The sequence below is a fragment of the Neopsephotus bourkii genome, unplaced genomic scaffold (genome assembly GCF_033783945.1).
Source record: "Neopsephotus bourkii isolate Nb327-2 ecotype Australia unplaced genomic scaffold, CSIRO-AGI_Nbou_v1 NB_1287, whole genome shotgun sequence".
In the NCBI taxonomy this organism is placed as follows: domain Eukaryota; kingdom Metazoa; phylum Chordata; class Aves; order Psittaciformes; family Psittacidae; genus Neopsephotus; species Neopsephotus bourkii.
In genome coordinates this window covers 1096738-1118189 of record NW_026901771.1, presented here as the reverse complement: position 1 = coordinate 1118189, position 21452 = coordinate 1096738, and the positions used below count along the sequence as shown (strand labels likewise).

Genomic DNA, 21452 nt, shown 5'->3' with positions numbered 1-21452 from the left:
GAAAATGCTTTCAGATTTTTCTCTTTTACATGAGGAGCCTGGATATAGGGGTTTTTTTTTCTTCCAATCCTATTTTCACTCTAATTAAAAATATCTGTAAACACATTTAACTTTTTAAAGAGAAGTGTCTCAAAACCCCTCCTTGCTGCCATTCATCCCATGCGCATTACTGACCACGTGAGGCAACATGGTGTACCCAACATGTCTTTTTGCTGTGTGCAACACTCACTGCCTCATTCACTCTGAGGCTTTCCCTTTTTTTCCCAAGCTCTCCTACTGCATCTCACTCCTCAGTGGTTTGGAACTAGAAGAAAATATCATCTAAATGACCAAGTTACTTCTCACAGTGACCCACACTCCCATGTTTCAAAATGGTGTCCTTAGAAAGAGTGATCTTGAGAAAGCTGTCCCATGGGTTGTAAGTTCTAAGCAAGGATTTTTATTGGCTTCAGACATTTTGTACTGAAACTGTGCTGTCTGGGTATTGGCGTACAACCTCAGAGCAGAGCCTCGTTTGGAAATTGGCCAAAGATGTCTGGAGTAGGTGACTGAAGTTGAATAAAAGAAGTTTTTAAGATTTAAGGATAAACCTGAGATGTGGTATCTTTAGAAATTCTGATCCCAGATGAATCAGCTAAAACTCCTGGGATGGAAGTAATGTGGCTACGTTCGTTCCATTTGAAGAAGTGATCCATTTAATCCAGCAATTTATAAAAAAGATATAAAAATCGAATTATGTATCTAAGAGACAGAAAGTTTGTGATTTCATAAAGTTTATCTTCAGAAATCGTCACGTTGGTAAAAGAAACGTCTCTCAAAGCACTTCAAAATGGCACTCAAGTGAAAGCTGCAATTTACCATTTCATATAGAATCTGTTCTTGGGCAGGCTATTTCCCCAGGCTCTTCGAGTTCTGGGAAGAGCCTGTCAGTTTCCCAGTGGATCTCAAGCATAACAGCTTTGACACTTTCCTGTTTTCACCTGCAACTCAACACAAAACTGTAGACTGACTGCTGCCCTGACCCCTAGTGCATTACAAGGAAAGGTAGGTTTCAGTTCATAAAAGATTCTGCCATTCCAGCTGAATTACCCTAAAACACGGCAGCTTCACAGGCATGCACCTGGTTGCTTGTGCAGGAAGAAACACAGTAAGTGAAACTTGAGAATAGCATGTATCAGAGCTTCTTTCTTCCTGCTGCTTTCCACAAAGGAGCTTCTCTCTCTTGTGGATGAGTAGTCCCTCACCCTGCATCAGCTTCTTTCACTGCCAGTCCTTGCGATGCTCTGAACAAGGACTCCCAGGTCCTGCAGCACACTTGCCACCACTCTGGGTTAGCTCCATGCACTGCTGAGAAGCAGTCAGAAACTCAGCTTCTCCATTTTAGAGATCAGAGAAGGCTTCAAAAAACACATTTTTTCACAGGTCATCTCTTAGGGCATCTTCTGAGCTCATGTCTAAAGCAAATGTATGAGAGCACAGTGAGAAAAGTCATTCCTTCAATGAAAGCACTGAAATAACTAATTAACAACTTAGCAAGCTACGCCTGGATTTCCATTTATAGCATGTCTGTGTTCTCTGGTGTAAACAGGTTGACTGTGCTCTCTCTTCACAATGTGAAGCGTGTGATGCGAGGCCCAATTTCCCTGAGCAGAGCTCCGGTGGCATGCCAGTGCAGTGTCTCAGCTTGCTTTGCCTGCCTAAAGCCATGAGGAGCTGACACACTGAGTACCCCTGAGCCCAAGTCCCTGGCAGCATCACGCTCAGCACAAGCTTAGCACACACTGCCATCTGCATTCAGAAACATGTCAGAGGAGCCTGGAAGGAAACGTGGTAGGTGTAGCTTTGTATCAGAGCATTTGCTTAGAAATCACCAGGCGCAGGTTAGGGTCCTGAGCAGAAGGGACAGGCCAGAGCCAACCCCCAGGCAGTGTTCTTGGTCAACTTTCTCAGACTTCAGTAGACTCAGAAATCCCATCCACGTGACCTCTGAAATGAACTCCCAAACTGAAAAGTCAAAAACCAAACAAAACCTTGTGGCATATGCACGCTCTTCTGTAACCACTAGAGACAAAATCAAAACTTCCCAAATCCAGTAGGATGCAAGAAATGGCAAAAATGGCTTTTGTGTTTTTTGTCTCAGTCCTGATCTCCTCTGCTTCCCTCCTTCTTACTCTATTTCATTGTTATTTTTGCTCCCCCAGGTATAATTTCCGAGGCTTCCGCTGGCTCCAGGCTATGATCTTTGCCATAGAAGAAATAAACAGTAGCCCAACTCTCCTTCCCAACATGACCCTGGGATACAGGATATTTGACACTTGCAATACAGTCTCTAAAGCCCTGGAGGCCACACTGAGTTTTGTGGCCCAGAACAAAATAGACTCCTTGAACCTGGACGAATTCTGCAACTGCTCAGAACATATCCCTTCCACCATTGCAGTCGTGGGGGCAACCGGCTCTGGCATCTCTACCGCTGTGGCCAATCTGCTGGGACTCTTTTATATACCTCAGGTATGCATTCACCTCTCTTGTTTAGGTTACAGAAGTGGTTAAACAAAGGTTGTTTCATCTTTGCCATTTCCCGTAGAACCTCAAGGAGAAAAACAATACAAACGGGGGGTGGTTCTTACAGTGGAAATACATCTTGCTAGCTATTTGCAGTCCCCAAAACACAAAGGTTAGCAAGCAGCCAATAACAACATTCAGCCAACTCAGTCTAGGAGGACTAGAGTCCTTTGGAGTGGTTTAGTCCGTGAACATGTGTATTTTACGTCAGTCACTGGCAGTTGATAGCGTCAACAGGTTAGTTATCATGTTACTTCACCATGGTCACTGTCTAGTCATGGCCACAGAGCCCATGTAAGGCAGAACTCAGTCACTGCCAGCTACTCTTGGGTCTCACAGCATCTTTGGTTATTCAATTATTTGCTTCTGCTGATCAGGTGCTGTGAAGGTTTCTTCTGGGCTGACCTGCCTTTGTTTTGCCCTAGGACCTCCAAAACAGGGTTTGTGAAATGTATATGCCCCTTCTTGTATATGCCCACATGTATATGCCCCTTCTTGCCCTGGGGTCATCTGTGTGGTGGTGTAGTTATATCAGCTCCCATGTCACAGCATCCTTCCTGCTGTATGCTGCCTCTGCTGGGGCCAGTGCTAGTACCCATGGTCCCATCCTTTTATTTAACAAGCTTGTTGCTCTGTCAAGACCATAAGTATGAGGCCAGTATATTATAGCTTAATGTTGTTGCTCTTCCAAAGACAACTTTGGAAAAAATGCTTTGCCTTATCCATTTATGTGTTGCCTTGCATAGTCTAATACTTCCAGCTCCTCTTCAGAAATGAATTCAGGTGCCAGAGCTCACATCTTATAACAAGATTGTGTCACACAATACCGTCTATCCTGAGATGATACATCTTTACTTCAGTCAGGGCTCCAATTCTCATCTGCACAACAAATGAAGAAGGAAGAATTCCTGACTGCCTGGTGCACAGTAATATCTCTTGTCTACTTCATGTTATCAGTCTGACTCCCTCGCAGGAGGCTGAAAAAACACACATTTGGTCTTTGAACAGAGTAAAAGAATGGTTTAAGCCAAGATCAGTATGTGCTACCTAGGTATTTCCAGGCGTAGTGTTGGAAAGTGGCTACATTATTACATTATCTGTAATAAATACCAAAATGGCATATAAGGGGCATTGTTAATTTACACATCACATTACCAGGTGGACAAGGGCAGCCAAGAAGGGCTGGTAGGTTGAACTGAGCATAAGAGATGTCTGCAGTTCTCAGATTTTCCCTTTGAATGGTGCTTGTGCTACAAGGCAGGAGCTGTATTTAGAGGTTGCCAAAATGGGGAGGTGTCAGGAGGTTCAGCCCTGGAACAAAATCTCAGCCAGGTGGTTAAGCATGACAACTGAAAGCAGGCTTTTAAACTGCGAGTTATTGGGCAGCATTAGAATACACATTATCACTGCCATTTATAGCAAGGCCATTAGTAAATCCATCCTTAATAGACCCTGTGTTTCAGTCCAAGTTGGAGATATACTTTACAATTAATCAGAGCTCATTACTCATTCCGTTGACATAGAAACTGAAAATGTAAGGACTTCTGTTTTTCAATCTCTCTCCTCAGTGTACCCTTACAGCACATGCGGGAGTGTGGTACCTTGCCTCTACCTCATGGCAATAGGTTCTAGGAGATGAGAGTAGCACTGAGCAGGAGCCTGTCCAGGGGAGAGTGTAGCTTTGTGAAGGGAGTAATCCTGTGTCCCTTGAGACTGCAAGGACACCCCCTTTTCTTCCTTCTTGCAGAAACATTATATGCTAGCGTTTAAGGAGGAGATAAGGTTTTCTGTGAATTTCCACTTTGTACAAAATGAACTGCTTATAGAAGACCTTTACAAATGAGAGTCAGTCTTAAAGAGTTCAGATGCCAATTTCAAAATGCAAAGATAAGTGAGATTTAAAAGTTCTCCACAACTTTATTCTTTCCTGGGTGGTATGGCTTTTTTCCTGTTTGTAGAAAATCCAAATTATATGTTAAAAGCATATGGCCTTTGTTCTGATTAGGAAAAGAAAAAATGATTTCTAAATAGCTTTAGAAAAGGAAATAAAATCCCGTTTTAACTGTAAAAAGTGATGGCTTATGGAGGATAGAATGCCTACTGGCTTCTTTGCTGATTCTGGCCAGCAGTCTGGAAATACTGCTAAGGTAGTATTGACCATATTGACCATAACACTCTGCAGGGTCAGGATGATAGATATACAACACATTCTTCTTACTTCAGCTAGCAGAGATTGTATATAACATGCATAGAGTGCCGGATGAAGCCTGTTTAAGGATGGGGACAGAGGCAAGGAGAGACAGATAGAGTAGGTTCAGGATGGCAATACCACCCTGCTGTCTCATGTCACGTTCGTGCCAGGGGAAGCCTGCATTTTGTCTGAATTATCTGTATTGCCCTCATTTATCTAAAATATACATTCTTCTTGTATGTGGATTTGGAATAAAGTGCAGTGAGGTGGCTCGCCTCTTTGCTACTCCTCCAAACTACTGTCACTGACTCTCTCCTTCAGGTCCTTGACCTTATGGGTGGACATGAGCTTGCTCCAGCCTCTTGGTCTGAGCAGCTACATCTGTATGTGTGCCCCTGTAAGATAGTCGGCTACAACACACAGAATCTCAGAGTGAATCTTGTGCACCTGCAGGCTTAGAGTACATGGCTGCCAGTGGGATGCTCAGCTCTCTCTTCATCCCATCCAAGGTTACACAGGTTGACAGTGATGCTAGATAAGTGTAGGCAATTTATTCCCAGGCAGTTCTCTTCATGGTGTGTTTTCCTTGTTTACTGTGCCCTCACAGGTCAGCTATGCCTCATCCAGTCGTCTCCTGAGCAATAAGAACCAGTTCAAGTCCTTCCTCCGCACAATCCCCAACGATGAGCATCAGGCCACAGCGATGGCAGACATCATTGAGTACTTTCGCTGGAACTGGGTGGGCACAATTGCAGCTGATGATGACTATGGCAGACCAGGGATTGAAAAGTTTCGGGAGGAGGCAGAGGAGAGGGATATCTGCATTGATTTTAGCGAGCTCATCTCGCAGTACTCAGACGAGGAGGAAATCCAACAGGTGGTGGAGGTCATCCAGAACTCCACAGCCAGGGTGATCGTTGTTTTCTCCAGTGGCCCAGACCTGGAGCCTCTCATCAAAGAGATTGTCAGGCGAAACATCACTGGCAAGATCTGGCTGGCAAGTGAGGCCTGGGCCAGCTCTTCCCTGATAGCCATGCCGGAGTTCTTCCGTGTAATTGGCAGCACCATTGGGTTTGCACTCAAGGCAGGACAGATTCCAGGATTTCGTGAGTTCCTGCAGAAGGTGCATCCCAAGAAGTCCACCAACAATGGCTTTGCCAAGGAGTTTTGGGAGGAGACATTTAACTGCTATCTCCCCGATGGCTCCAAAAATTCTCCATCTTCAACTTCCTTCCACAAGAGCCATGAAGAGGGACTGGGAGCTGGAAATGGAACAGCTGCCTTCCGACCTCCATGCACAGGGGATGAAAACATCACCAGTGTGGAGACACCGTACATGGACTACACGCACTTGCGGATATCCTATAATGTGTATTTGGCAGTATATTCTATTGCCCATGCCTTGCAGGATATATATACCTGTACACCTGGGAAAGGACTCTTCACGAACGGATCCTGTGCAGACATTAAGAAGGTTGAGGCATGGCAGGTAAGTCTTTCATTTGTGTGCCTGTGCCATACACTTGCAGAAAAAAGACAATCTGTCCCAGATGCCTTTCGCAGTCCTCAGACACAGCATAAGGCTCCTGGGACATAGGATATCCCTGTGTGTGAGTTAGGCTTGTACTCCCACCCCACAGGGAATGTAAGGTAGGTTGTGTTAGGTTTGTCTGCAACAAAAGGGACTTAATCTAAGTTAAATCTTCTTGCATTTCCTATGGTCCAAAAGTGCACCCACAGACAATTACCACAGCCTGCCTGATGCAAAGTAACCTGATCATATATTGAGTCTTACATAAACAAGAGGGCCTTTAGAGAGCACCTAAGCAAGGAAAACAGTTTTCAGAGTTCATTTGCTTCGGCAAGCTGTATGTTTTACAATCCCACAGCAATTTTCTATACAGGCTGTATTTTTTCCCACAGTTTTAAGCTTATATAGGATCAAACTAAAGCAGGTTAAGTAATGAAAGAAAATGTGTGCTTACTGGGCAAATAATAGATAGATGCTTTGATTTGGCAGTGATATGTATGAACTGATAAAATGACACTAACAACTTAAGTCACATTTATCCATTCATTCAATGTGTGCTGCCCACAGTATTCTGGCATCCTTTATGAATACTCTGTACCTTAGCATATGTTTGATTGTGTTATCTGATGCGATATTCAGTATGTGTTTTTAATATCTGCTGCATTCTTACATCAGATGATCAGTTTGTAAGGCTATCAAATGAAGATATGCCAGACTGGTAGCAAATTCCATTTGCCCCATTCTGGTCATCACAGAAGACTTAGGCCCGAATATGCATGAAATAAGAATATTATGAGTGAATATTGATGGATGTGAAATCACATCCACACGTGCATGAATGATTTCCTCTGTTTGGGATAATCTAACCAAAACTAAGGCTATCTCTGCCATAAACCTTGCAGGTATTGGGTCAACATTTGCAGTGGGAACTGCAGTTTGGTTCCTGTCTAGTCTCAGTCAACTCAAAACATCAGTCAGATCAAAGTAAAAGGCTTTATGGGAAACCTGCATTCCTCTAGGTACCTGATTTGGGTTTACCAAAGCCAGTTTACTCCGAGTTGATGAGTTCAGGGTTTGACCATGATCAGGTAAATCGGTGATTGCTGGCTCTTTCTGAGATTTGTGTCTTTCACAGCTATTCTGCTTTTCAGGAGCACTCTGGCAGAAGTGGGCAAGGCACAGGCAGGTTTAGCTTTCACTATGTTGGTAAAAATGATCCAGAATAAATGTACTTTTAATTTGGTCCTTTATGCCTTGTCAGCTTGGAAAGTAAAGCAGGATATTCATACCCCAGCTAAGCAAGGTAATGTGGTGTTTGTTGAGGATTCCACAAACAGGAAGAATTCCCTTTAATTTCGGTGTTGCTTGTCTGGTGCTGAAGGATGGCTGTACCAATGCGTAAGGCATCCTGGTCATCTAGGCTTTTGGGTTTGCATACTTGCCTTAAAGGAGGGAATCAGCATCAAGAAAGAATATGTGGGGGGTAACACCACCGGGCAGGAGCAGTGGGTGCTACAAAGGAATAGGCTATACCTGAAATGACTGCCATTATGTGGTGCTGGCTGTCAAGCAGATTCAATATTTGTGCGTTTTTTTCACTTCATTTAAAAATCAAACACATGAATAGCAGGTAAATGCCAAATCTGTGTGCACACCTACTTCATATCAGGCATTGCGGCTCATTACCCTCAGGAAGCTTTCCTCAGCCATGAGGTTAATGAATTCACCTCACAGAGGAGCATTCTACAGGGTATGACAGCCAGAAAGAAGAAAATCTCTCTGCTGAAGTCAGTCTCATTTTCAGTAGTGCTTCTGCTGGTGGTCAACACCAGCTCCCTCTTCTTATAATCAGCTGGATAGGAGGTGACTTGGGAGAGCAAGGACAGTGTTAGGAAGCATCCACATATGAGACTAGAGGCAGCAGCCACTAATACTGTCTGCAATAACTGACCAGGTGGCATGGGGGACAGATAAGGCAAACCTGATGAACTCATGGCTAGATTAGCCTGATCCTGTACCAAGCAGCCCTTACCAGCAGGGTTGGTGGCTAGGAAAGATAAATGGTGCGTTCCACAATTTAATTAGGTACCATTTGGTTTTGTTGCCTTTCAGTGGTGTTATCCCGTTAACATATGTGACTTGTTATTTATTCATTGCCTGCTACTTGTTAATTTTATGTACTTGTAACACAAATCATTCGGAGGAACTGCTTTATATAATTTGTGGAGGATACTTGTGTGAGTCTGTATAGAAAAATAACATTTTTACCTAAGTGATCAGTTCATTTGAACTGGACAGCAGGAAGCCTAGCACAGGGTTACTGTGAGTTGGTTAAATTGAGTATTGTTCTTCTATTAAAAATTTGCCATTTACAGTTTAAGAAAACTCTGTTTCAGCATCAGAAACATGGGATTTTTCTGTGTCTTCCAAGCTGAAATATCAAATACTAATAACTTTCTTCTCTACTTATTTACCACTGCTTGTTCAAGAAGCTGCTTGTTCGTTTCACCACTAAGACAGTTGTGAGGTGCTGGCACAGGGTGCCCAGGGAATCTCTGGTTGCCCCATCCCTGGCAGTGTTCAAGGCCAGGTTGGACAGGGCTTGGAGCAACCTGGTCTAATGGAAGATGTCCATGCCCATGGCACTGGGTTGGGAACAGATGATCTTAAGCTCCTTTCCAACCCAAACCAGGGTGGGCTTCCGTGCTTTTTTCCACCTGAGTGGGTGGTTTGTGATGACAGACCCTATCCACAGACCCAGAGACATTGCTTTGTTTGCCTGTGAAACTGGCAGTGGGCTTCCCCACCACAGACAGGACTGGTAAGCCTGAGCTCACAGGCTACCACAGCACAGCTATCAAAGGGCAGATAGTATTCTCTGCATGTGCCTTTGTTGTGTCCTGCACAAGGTTAGATTAATTACTTATTTTTTGCAGTGTTTTGTTCAGGAAATGACAAGGTGAGGAGCAATCTAGAAGGAAATGTATCACCAAATCTGTCACATTTGGAAAAGGCAACATTTTAAAAACACTGAGGTTTAAAGTGCAGGACAGCAAATAGCAAAACAGAAAGTATTCTCTTAAAAGACTCCATCACCTCTGATTGTCAGATGCCCATTCTCTTCTGTGGTGGGCTGTGAATGTTTTTAAGAGACTGTGTTAAGTAGAGTTAATTCTATGTGTTGCTCTGATCATGAACTGGTCTCCCCCAAACACAGGCTTTCCCTTAAGCTACAGAATAGCAGTGGGAAGGTGAGGCAAGAGCTGGGACATGGACCCAAGACTTTTGCATCTTTCTCGAAATTCGCTGCATCTTTGGCCTGTTTCTCCATACCAGCTCAAACAGCTTTTGAAGCCCTTTTTTCTTAGTATCTTCCTTGATCAGATTTCCCAGTGCCTTCAGATTCCTTCATCTTCTTGGTCTTTGTTCATGTGGCTCTTTCCATAGTCACTTCTGACTCACATTAAGAGTATGGTGACTAAATGGGGAAGAGAGGCTCCTGTGGATTTGAGAAGGCAAAAGGTGTGCAGTCACAGGGTCACAGAGCAGAGCATCCTTAGGTGGATTCCCACAAGACTTGCTGCTTGTGGTTATGCTGCAAGCTGTGAACTTTGGCAGGTTCATGAGTGAAAAATGAGCTAGCTCTTCTAGGCATCAAGGCAAAGCATGCTGCACAGGCTGAAAAATGAGCTGTCCTAATGATTAGCAGGTTAAAGATGTGCTCCTTTAAATTATGCTGTGCCTAGAAATCTGATTGACCTCAGCCTTTGTGAAAAGCTGCCATATGCTGCTCAACAAAATCAAAGCAAACACAAATTGGCTTCACCTAGCAACACCTAAAGCTTATTGCACCCATGCACCTTCCAGCCAAGAGTTCCTTCCTCTGCACTGGTGATCTGTGTTATGAAAAGGTAAAAATGGATTGGTACCTTCTTCAATCTTACATTTACGTATGTCTGGCTGGCTGGAAATTGATTCTGCAAGGCTTTAAAGGAGTGAATGATGCCTTAGATGACACACATCTCTCCAGACCTTTGAGCCTAATGGGTTATCTAATCAATTTTGTGTCTGTTGAACTACATGGGCCTGTCTGAACAATTAAAATGGTGCATGGAAAGCAGGCACTTTGTGGTATAGAGATTGAAACGCCCTCAGAACAGGTATTAACTGAGGCTGGTGTGAAAATTAGTCACAATTGCTGAATATCAAGCAACTGCAAAACCTGACCTAGTCTGCCTTACAAATGCACTGGAGCTATATTTGTTAAGAAGAGAAAGCAAGCATTTTCCCTGCTCATTGCAGGGGGGTTAGACTAGATGACCTTTGAAGGTTCCCTTCCAACTCAAACTACTCTATGATTTTATGGTTTTACCAGGGTGCCTTTGTTATAGGAGTCTGAATTGAGAGAGGGGCAGACAGCTTGAGCCACACAAAGAAATGTGTGGGTCAATAGAGCACACACAGCCATTTCCCCACAAGGCCAATAACAGATGATCACTTATTCATCAGTCTGGAGATAACAACTTGCTGTAAGTGGAGAGCATGGCTTGTGGTGTAAACAGACTTCATGTAAACAGACAATAAATGGAGTATTACTCAGATGTCTCTGTAACTAAAGAAAACAAGACTTATCTGGACCTTACTAAGGGCAGGAGAGGGAGGGTGTCAGGTGTGTAAGGTCTCCAATAGAGAATGCACAGGGAAGCCATCACCCTTCTTGCTAGGAGAAGGGTGAGTGAACTGCATACAGCAAACACACAGTCTCTATGTTGCAAAGTGAGGAGTTGTGGTTATTAATTACTTCATAAAGGATGGCTGAGATTCTTCTCAATCAGGGTAGTACGTGCTGCCTGATGACAAAAAACCACAGGATTCCTGCCCAACCCCAAGCATGTTGAATTTTTTATAAAAGTAATTTTTAATATAGTCACTTATGTGCTGTATTTGAAAGGAAGCATTTTCTAATATTTATGACACTTATTTGTACCTTTGTCACCTGGGGGAAAGAAGTCAGTTTTGCAGCCTGTATTGCACCTGGCAACTTTAAGGAAGGCTCCATGAGATGTTCATATAATGTCTCTGTCTGTAGTGACTTTGGATATTTATCATTTGAATTACCAAGACATTAGTATCTTTTACTACAACACAGCATGTCTTTCTGACACAAAAGGATGTAAAGCTTCTTCTAAGAATTACCTTTTCTGATGCTACCGACAAATGGAGCTGATGACAAAGGGCTCCTTGAGAGCCTCCTGAAAGGCACTCAGAAAGTGAGGTGAGGAAACAAGTGGATTTATAGAAAATTCAGTTTCATGTTATAATCATTCCTCTGACTTGGCTGATTTCCATTTATCCCAAGGTAGTGTTGAAGCTAAGTTCAAAGGCATGATAATCATAGCATAGTTTATTATTTCTTTTCTTCATGGGTGGTCAGTCATCTGCACAGATGCTTTATTGACCAGCCACATAGTTTTAACCCCAAAGTGCACTTTTGTGCACTACGAAGGACTGGTGTTCGTTTCACACAGTGGGCCAAGTTTGGAGGAAGGAGAACAAATTGCCTTTCCTGACATACATAGGACCCTTATGTCTTGCAGGATTAAGAGTGATCTCCCTACTGGACCAGAAGCAATACCTTGCTTAGAAAGAACTGTTACCTCTGTTTCTAGGAGGAATTACATTAAGGTTATTTAGGAACTGTAGAAATTAAAGCCTTGACATGAGATTTTTTTTTGTTGGCCAAGCCCTATATTGATAAAGGAATTAGGAAAAACCCCAGTTTTAAGCTGGTGTCCAAGTGTATCATGTGTCCAAACAAAGTAACAGTGAATCCACTGGGACTTCAGTTGGCCATTGATGGGACCCATGTCTGTGTTTGCAAGAGGCTCCCATTCTAAATGCCTGAAATCGTTGCAGGAGTTCACTCAACTCAGTGTGACTATAGGAAACTTTAGGACTCTTATTTTTATTTACTTTTTTAACAGATAGCAGTTCTTACATAAACTATAATAACCATTGAGGTTAGGTTTGATGAATGGACATCATTTCATTAGAAGAAATGACAACATACCAGTGTTAGTTGGTTCTTATTCTAACAGAGAGGCAACTTACCCAGGCATTGAAATGATTCATCCCATAGTTCCAAATAGAAATGAATGTACAGTCAAAAACTATGACTTCCTCCTCTGTTAGAGAAAGGCACGATATCAGCAAATCAATATCATCAGTGTTAGCCGCAAGATGCAGTTTCAGATCTTATTGGGACATTGATCCATAAAGGGCTGTTACAAGAAAGCAACATCAAACGGGTGCAGAGAGACTCATATACAGATTCATTCTCTGAAAAGCTGGGTAGAGGTAGCATTGAACACCTCCCAGAAAAGACATTTCCTTCAGTTTTTGATTATACAAGATATTATATGTGAATTATGCTACTTGAAAACACTGAATGATTGGCTCTATTATTACCTTTAATAATTGGACAATTAATTCTGTATTATTTAGCATTAAATTCAGACTTAAATTAATAGAAAGAGCCCTATCTCAAGTTCTTCAGTAATTCACCATAGCAGTTATTGAGCAGTATTCACCATTAGTACACACAGCGCCCTGGGCCATTGTACCCAGTGGATTTCTCCATATTATATTTGTTACAATGGAATTTGAAAAACAGTGGAATTATAGCATCAAGACTAGAGTAGGTGGCCATGATCGTTCTTTCATAGCATGGCTGTAGGTAAAGACAGTAGCAAACAGAGTACAAAATACCATCTAACAGCACTGACAGTTAGTTCTTCCTGTACCTGTAGTGTTGCCTTTGTCTGTCCAGAGACCATCTCTCTCCACAAAACCTTAATAAAACCTAAAGAATGTTCAATTGGAGCCACTTCCCAAATGATCATTCAGTTTGAAATCCTTTGTGTAATAAAAAATGTGAATTTATGCCATGTTCAGGAATGTAATCTTGATCCAGATAAGGGATGCTTCAGATTGGTTGTAAAGCCTAAGTATTTAACTTCTGAAGGGCCATGTTTGCCAGTCAAACTTGGGTTTAGCAAGACTTATTTTCCCAAAAGTCATACTGACTGGTAGACCTCTTTTACTAGTATGTCTAGTATTTACTATACTTTTACTAGTAAAAGTATACTTTTACTAGTATGATCCATGCCAGGTCCCACCTCTTGTCACAGATTGTGTCTTATTTCTAGTTGGGATTTAACTGACCTTTAGCCCCATTGGTCATTACTTGGCCTTGCTTTATTAGACTTAACAGCCCAGATGAAGTACTCGTAATTTTTCTCCATATGGTACTTATGCAATTGGATCAAATTATTCCTTGGTCTTGTCTTGATAATTTAAACAGAATGGGGGTTTTAGTCATGAAATATGTTTTCTGCTTTATTTCTATATCTTGTCCACTTACTCACCCTTTTTGGCACATGTCCAGTATTGCTTTAACAGCCTCAACACAGCCAGACAGTGGAAAAAAAAGATCCCACATTTACATACTCTTATTACTTTCTTATTTATATGTGCACAAGTTACATTAGACTTGCTTTTGCCACAGCATGCACAGAAGGGTTACGTTAAGTTACCAGTAATACTTTGCAGGACATGGTACCCTTTCTGTGCCTGTGGCTTGAATTTCTTATGCCTTGATGAATAAGTGTAAAATCCACTGTATAAAACACATGTTTGAGAGCGATCTACGGGAGATGCTTTGACTGATCATTACTTACCTTTACCTTAATCCATGCATTTTCTGCATATTTTCCAGCAGCACCTTTGTATTTCCTGCGGGAGTATTGATGATGAACATACTGGTAACAGTGTGTCTTTACTGAGACTGGAGGAATTCTCTTTCCCACAAATAACTACACGAGTCATAAGGACTTAAGTAATTCCACACTTCATTTCTGTTCAAATGGAAGTCAAACTGGCTGTCTATCATGACCACCTCTGGACCTCTCTAACCTCCCTTTAATTTTGTTCTTTTCTGATCAAGTGACTAGAACTTAGTGCATTTTCCAGGGAAAACTGTACTATCCATGTACGTACTGGCACCGTATTTTCACTGTCATTTTCTTTCTTACTTTCATATCCTAATATTTTGTTTGCTCTTTCAACTGTATAATGCACAGTGTTTTTACTGAACTGCCTACAATCATCAACAGGTCTTTGTCTTGAGTGGTTAATTAATTAAGTTTCCAATAAAAGTAATCAACAGCTTAAATTACTACTTCCAACATATTGCACATTGTATTAGTTGTACCCATTCGTCCTTCAGTCAAGTTGTCCACCTACCTAGCTTTACCAGGATGTTACTCAAAGCATAACAACTTTGAATGTTCTGGAGTTATTCTCAGCCTTTTTATAGCTGTTTTTGTGTCTTGAACTAAGCTCTTTCTTTCACCCTCTTTTTCAAGTCAGTGGCTGACCTAGCATTGCATCAGAGCTGGGATTTCCACCCCATCTTGCCAGAATTCTTTTGCAGTACTGTCAATGAATCTCTGACTGACTATCTATGTCAACCTCTTGATACGAGCCCTTCTCCAGAGTTCATCTCCCTTTGTTCATCTGCACTGTTACCAACCTGACAGTTTCACTCCTGGAGTACAGTCCAGTCCTGGTACAGTAGGTGAAGACTGGTGTGATTATTTCCAGGCTTCTTGAAACAGGTATTACTGACTCTAGGGGCTAAGGCTAGCGCCTTTCTGCCTGGTCAGGTCCCTTGCATCAGAACTGGTCAACAGTGTGATGACAGCATTGCCTTTGAGAGAGCCTAAGAGTTGGCCCTACATAAAAAAAACAGGCAGAACAAGATAACCCAAAGTGGAGAATGTAGCAGAAATTAAACATTTATATAGACAGCAAAAATTAGAGCTTTGCTATCATGTATATAAAGATTGACATATAGATAGATGGAAACAAGGAAGAAAAAAAAACCAAACAACTATTGGTTCAGGGAACATTTCTCTTAAAGCATTTTACAAGTGACTCTTTCAGAATTGACATGGGCATATTTTCTCCTGATACTTGGCCACTGGCAGAAACCAAATCCTATATGCCATGACCCCTGGGCTAACATGACAGCTGAGCTCTCAAGTCCTTACACCTCTTTCAGCATCATGAAATCGTCTTCTCTGGGTGCTTGATTAGGAATCCAGAACGAGAGTAGAGAATGGGCCCTCAGCAATTCAGAATGCAAAGGAGTATGTGCCATCTTCAGTGTAGTTTCCAGCTTCTCATCTTCACACTAAGCCATGAAGCAGAATTGTTCGCTGCTCTCAGCATGGGCACTCTGTCAAAGCAAAGAGAAAAACATCTGGTAGCCATTGGTCCAGACCTGTTTTAGAGGCCTGGATATAGCTAGGTGAGCAGAAATCAAAACTCAGTGTGGGAAAAGCATCAAGAGAAGGGGGAATCATTTGTCTTTTATAGGGACAGACACCTATAATGTGCCATCATTTGTCTTTTATAGGGACAGACACCTATAATGTGCCCAGGGTCACTTCCCTTGCAGGGCCATTTGGCCTAGTGAGGAAACACATCAGAAAGAAACCGCAGAAGAAAGCAAATGGTATTAAACCCTTGTTGGTATATGGGGACCAGTTAAGGAATTGTCACACTTGAGACAAAGGAAACTACAACCTATAGCAGATCTGAATATTGATGTTTATTTAAGAATTATCAAGACTAGAGCATTTAACCTGCATGGTGCCTCACACACTCACTTGCTTTCCCTACACCGTTATATTCACCAGGTCTCACCTTCCCCTCCCAGCAGGGACACGGTGGTGGGCTGTCAATGTGGAAGTCATCGGTTCGTGCTCTGCAGCTTTTCGTTTACCAGTCTTGAGCATCATCATTAACCTGATGATGATGCTCCCCCAACATTTGTCTCCATACATCTCCTCCTCCAGGATCTTTCCCCACTTCCAGTGTTTCTCATCCCGATTCGATCTTGTCTTCTTTCTAGCCCTGAGCCCTAGGTTTTGGTTGCAATTGGCCTCCTAACTGGGGTTCGGTCTCACATCTTGTTACTAACTGGAGGGTCTGGGACATGCCACTTTTGGTTAGTGCAGCTGCTATCAAAATGTACAGCTAGTACACACTGCTTGCAGCTAGCCTGTGCTCCAGAGTGTGATAGTTCAGCTTACACACAGCACACACACAAGTATCTGCTGCCTAACAATGTTCACAATTTAAGTGGGGTTTTTTGCCTGCCACTGGCCCTAATACTAGTGATATAAAATAAGTGTCTACTGCAGATCACAAAGAGGTGAAGAAAAGCTAAGGGAGCTGGCAAGGCAAAAACAAAGTATTGAGTGGTGTTTATTGAAAGTGAGACAGCGTCCTTCAAATAGCTGAGTTATGTCCAGTGAGTAAAACAGGAAAGATCATAAACTCTGGCAGGTTAAATGCAAAAATAAAATAAGGCAGGACAAAAAACAAATGAGGAACATGCTGTAAATGGGAAAAAGCTCATAAATCCTTATTTAAACACTTCAGCAGTAGGGCTGTCTGTTGAGCTATAGATTATCACTGCAAAAGACAAGGTGAGGCCGTGACAGAAGAGAAGTGTGCTTTTAATAGATGAACTTGAGAAAGTTCCTGCATTTGTTTATTTATGAGGGACTTGTAGAGGTTCTGTCTGAAGTGACTGTTGAAGAAGCCATGGGACACAAGAGTGAAATGAACCTTAATACTTCAGTGCAAGTGAATGATGTTCACCTGAGCGCTCTGCCAGATGAAGAGCTCTGTCACAGATGAGCTCTGTCACAGATGAAGTAGCTGAAGTGCTGACTATGATGCTCAACCTGTCACTTGAAAGAGTCTTAGGCCCTGAGGCCTAGAAAGTTGACACATATAACATCAATTTCCTAAAAGGGCCCTGGAGGAAATCCAAGGAACTAGCAGAGCCTGAGGAGACCTTTATTAGAAACATTAGTAAAGAAAATAATATATATATATCAGGAAGGAAAAACAGAATATACTGAGGACTTGATGACTTTTGCAAAGAGAAACTGCCTCTCCTGAAGCTGTTTGAAGGCATTGGGCTGTATACGGATAAGGAATCTCATGGGGAATGCTGAGGCTTCTAAGAGGCTTCTGGTAGCCTGTTATCAAATTCAGTCCTCACATGGATGAATAGTTGGTTGAAAGTCATCAGAGGATAAAAATAAGTGGTGAGTTCTAACTAATCACAGATGTGATCTTCAAGCTTGAACAGGTCCTTGGGTGAACTCCTCAGGTCTTAAGTAGCAATTAAAGAAGCAAAGGTACTCTTAAGAACACTCACACTGGAAAAGGGACGGGGAGGTAAAGAGAGTGTCCTGGGGCCAAGTTATTAACCCTTGGTGCATCTCACTTCAATATCACGTTCAGGTCTCAGAATGGATGAAAGAGAAACTTCCAAACTGGGAAAGTTTGGAGAAGGGTCCATGGAACAGCTTCTGTACAAGAAGCAGCTAAGTCAGATAGGGCTCATCAGCCTGGGGAAGAGGTCGCTGAAGAGAGCTCTGATAAAGGCTTCTAAAGTCCTGATAGACATGGAAAACATGACTAGCAAATGACAAGTCTTTTCCAACATCAGCATGAAGGTCATCAAAAGAGATTTGTAGCTACTCTGTTCCAACAGGCAACAAGAGGTGCTTTTCTCATCAAATGTAGGTCTCCTTGCTGTCGGAGGCTGTGGATTTGAGAAGTTTGCACTGGTGCGGAACACAAATGTGCAATGTCTTGGTAGAAAAATCCACCACAGGTTACCAGGTACAAAGACCTTTAGCCTAGGAAGTAACTGAGCTGCAAAATGCAAGAGTATTCTGGGGAATTATCACATCCCCTTCTACTCTTGTGTTGGCATTTGCTGTTGGCCACAGTCAGAAGCAGGTCATGGGAGAGGGGCTGCCAGTCTGCCCTAATAGAGCTGTATTTATGGTCCTCCCATAAAACTGAAAAGCACATGACCTAGAATATCAAGCCTGGATAAAGCATGGGATGCTATGAGGCTGGGAATGGCCTTACCAGGAATAACAGGAGGGTGAACTATAGGGCAGCTTGCAAGTCCTCTCTGATAATAGGTGTTTTAATGAAAAAGCATTGCAATTCAACCTGAAGCCGGTGACAGAGGGGAAAAAAGAAAAAAAGAAGGAAAAATTCTACCTGAAGCAGCTTGCACAATGCTGTCCCTGTGGGATTCCACCAGCTACTGATGGTGCATTCAAGGCATGAGGTCAAAGCTTCTTTCCTAAACTTTTGGTTCCAGAATATGACACATGCATCTCTGACACCTGCTCTTGCCCTCACGGAAACAGGGTCTTTTAAGTCTTTGTGCATTGAGCCCTGGGTATTTATGTTTCTATTTTTAGTTACAAAACACTGTGACACATTCTTCAGTGTAAAGCCTTTAGCTAATCATTGATAGACTGCTGCCTGTAAAAAGAATACTGTAGTTAGTCAGAGTCTACAACTTCCTCTTTTAAAGTTTAGTGCTTCTGTATTCCTTGGCTGTTGAAACTGTATTTTCATCCTGCTAAAAGTATTCATTGTGTAGTACACAGATATCATCCTGGGATTTTCTTACCATCTAACCAAGGAACATGTCCTAGTAGGTGTTCAGTTACCGTTTCACAAGATGCCCTTCAGAAATTTAGACTTGTAGGCAAGCTTTGGTATTTCCTGGAAAGAGAAGCCAGGTTTTGTTACTCCTGTTATTCCGTTGCCCCTCCGTTTGGTGTTTTAAATAGGACATGTGTCTTTCCTGCATGAACTGATACACCATGCTCTGCTGCTCCCTAGTTACGGCTGCATAGCTGAGGCTGCTATTGTGTGCCTGATAAAAAAACAACATTAAATGCAGATCAGTGCTTTTATATGAATATTTACCTGCCAGATAGAGATATCAGCCCATACATGAAACGGTTTGTAACCTGAATCGTCAGGTGTAGGTGGGGAAACACGCTGCTAAACTAATCCTACAAAACCCCGCCAGGAGCTAGGGGTATATATCATTTTCTAAGCGTCATAATGTTAGGAATAAGAAAAGACTATAGGAAAAAGGAAAGGAATAGACTATTGAGATGAATGCTGTGGGGGGAAAAAAAAAAAGAAAAGAAAAAAAGAAAGTGCACGAAGGGAACCCAGCACTTTCCACTGTTGTTCTTGCTGACTATAAAACCAGCCAACCTCCTTCCAGGAGAGGCAAAACTCAAACTGGAGAATCTTCAATATGGCTCTTGTAAGATTGTCTCCTAATGTGTGTAGTAGCTGTAATCAAAAGAAGTGCAAAGCCTACACCTCCTGTCTATACAGATAACAGTCAACCCAGAAGTGATACCCAGTCAGCATATTCTAGTGCTGTTCTGCAGAGTGCTACAGTGCTGCATGAGAGTGCAGTGCGGAGCTAGAGTAAGGAGAAACATGGAATTCAGCTCAGTGATTCAAACCTGATCTGGATGTCACAGCTGCAGGTGTCACCCTGTGGTAGGTGTGTCATGGTTTAAGCCCAGCCGGTAATTCAGTACCATGCAGTCTCTCTCTCACTCCACTCCCTTCCTCCCCACCTGCTCCCGGAGGGATGGGGAGGAGAATCAAAAGACTGCAACTCCCATGGGTCAAGATAAGACCAGTTTAGTAACTAAGGCGTAACATAAATCACTACTGCTGCCACCAATAATAATAATGATAAGGGAAATAACAAGGGAAGAGAATACAACCACTCACCACCTGCCAATCGATACCCAGCCCGACCCGAGCAGTGATCTTGCCCTTCCGGGTAACTGCCCCCAGTTCTACATCCTGGGCATGATGTGCTGTGGTATGGAATACCTCTTTGGCTAGTTTGGGTCAGGTGTCCTGTCTCTGCTTCCTCCCAGCTTCCCCTCCTCCCTGGCAGAGCATGAGACTCAGAAAGTCCTTGGTCAGACTAAACATGACTTAGCAACAACTAAAACCATCAGTGTTATCAGTGCTGTTCCCAGGCTGAACGTCAAAAACACAGCACTGCACCAGCTACTAAGAAGGAGAAATATGACTGCTACTGCTGAACCCAGGACAAGGTGCTAGAGGAAAGTCCTGCTTGGGACTTTACACTGATGATGAACAAGGTTCCTGCTAGCATGTCCAAGATTGCAGCCCCAGTAAAATGAGGCCAAAGCGAGTTGATGCAGTACAGATGTCACTGGGGATCTGCAGACCTTGTATCACTTGTTCTGAACTCAGAGCTGCTCCTGCTCTGTTCTCACTGTTCCCTGATGGAACTGGGCAAGTAGCATCTTCTTGACTGCCACTCAGGGAGGAGGGGGAGGAAAGGAGAGCTATGGCAGGAATGCCCTGGCTCTCCACTGCAAAGTGCCAGAGCAGAACACCTTCTTTTGCCATGTCCATCAGAGGGTGAGGTCTTCAAGGGACAGGTCCTGGCTTTTAAGTGAGACCACTTCAGCTGCACAACTTACAGAGTAGCTGGTCTACAGAGGAGGGCCAGCGAAGATGAAAAAGACAGAAAAAACTCCTGCCTCCACCATCTCATCCGTTATCCAAAGACTGGATATTGGAGCAACATTTTGAGGTATTTCCATCAACATCACACAAAACTGAAAAGGCGCTGCCAGCCACATCCTGCCTAGTAATACTGTGATTTCTCCAGACCCTATCAGGCTGGCATTGATATAGGCAGTGAGAGGAGGGTATGTCAGTAGCTCTGGAGACTTTAGTCTGAGGTAGGAGGATCCCAAAAGAAAACAGAGAAAAATGAGACAATTTAGCAAAACTGATGAGAATTAATGAAGTGATTCTGTTCCCCTGTCCCTGTGCTTTCAGGTGGAAAGGCTTCATCAAAACAATGTTGTCTGTTCTATGTCTGCGAGGTGAGGAGGGCTCCACCTGCCCAGACAAATTAATTACATTGAGTTTTTTCTTATATGTTGCCATCCAAGATTGTAAGTTTGGGCACTTACAGGTGAGAGAGAGAAGACTGGGCTTACGGCCTGCCACAAATGCTAGAACCACAGCAGCGACTATACCTCAGCGATCTAGGGACAGCCGACACCTCAGCTTCCCATAGACGACCTCTACAGAGAAACTAAGAATCACAGAATTATAGAATATTTAGAGTTGGAAAGGACCTTAAGATCATCTACTTCCAACCCCCTGCCATGGCTGTTAAAT

The 21452-nt window shown here is 42.8% G+C and overlaps 1 protein-coding gene across 1 annotated transcript in view; it reads left to right on the top strand.

The window, feature by feature from the left end:
- CASR (calcium sensing receptor) overlaps positions 1 to 21452 on the top strand; it is a 38785-nt gene that overhangs the window by 6848 nt on the left and 10485 nt on the right. Inside the window, exons 2-3 of the mRNA XM_061365354.1 lie at positions 2202 to 2508; positions 5361 to 6242. Coding sequence (XP_061221338.1) covers positions 2202 to 2508; positions 5361 to 6242 — 1189 coding nt within the window. The remainder of the gene's footprint in view (positions 1 to 2201; positions 2509 to 5360; positions 6243 to 21452) is intronic.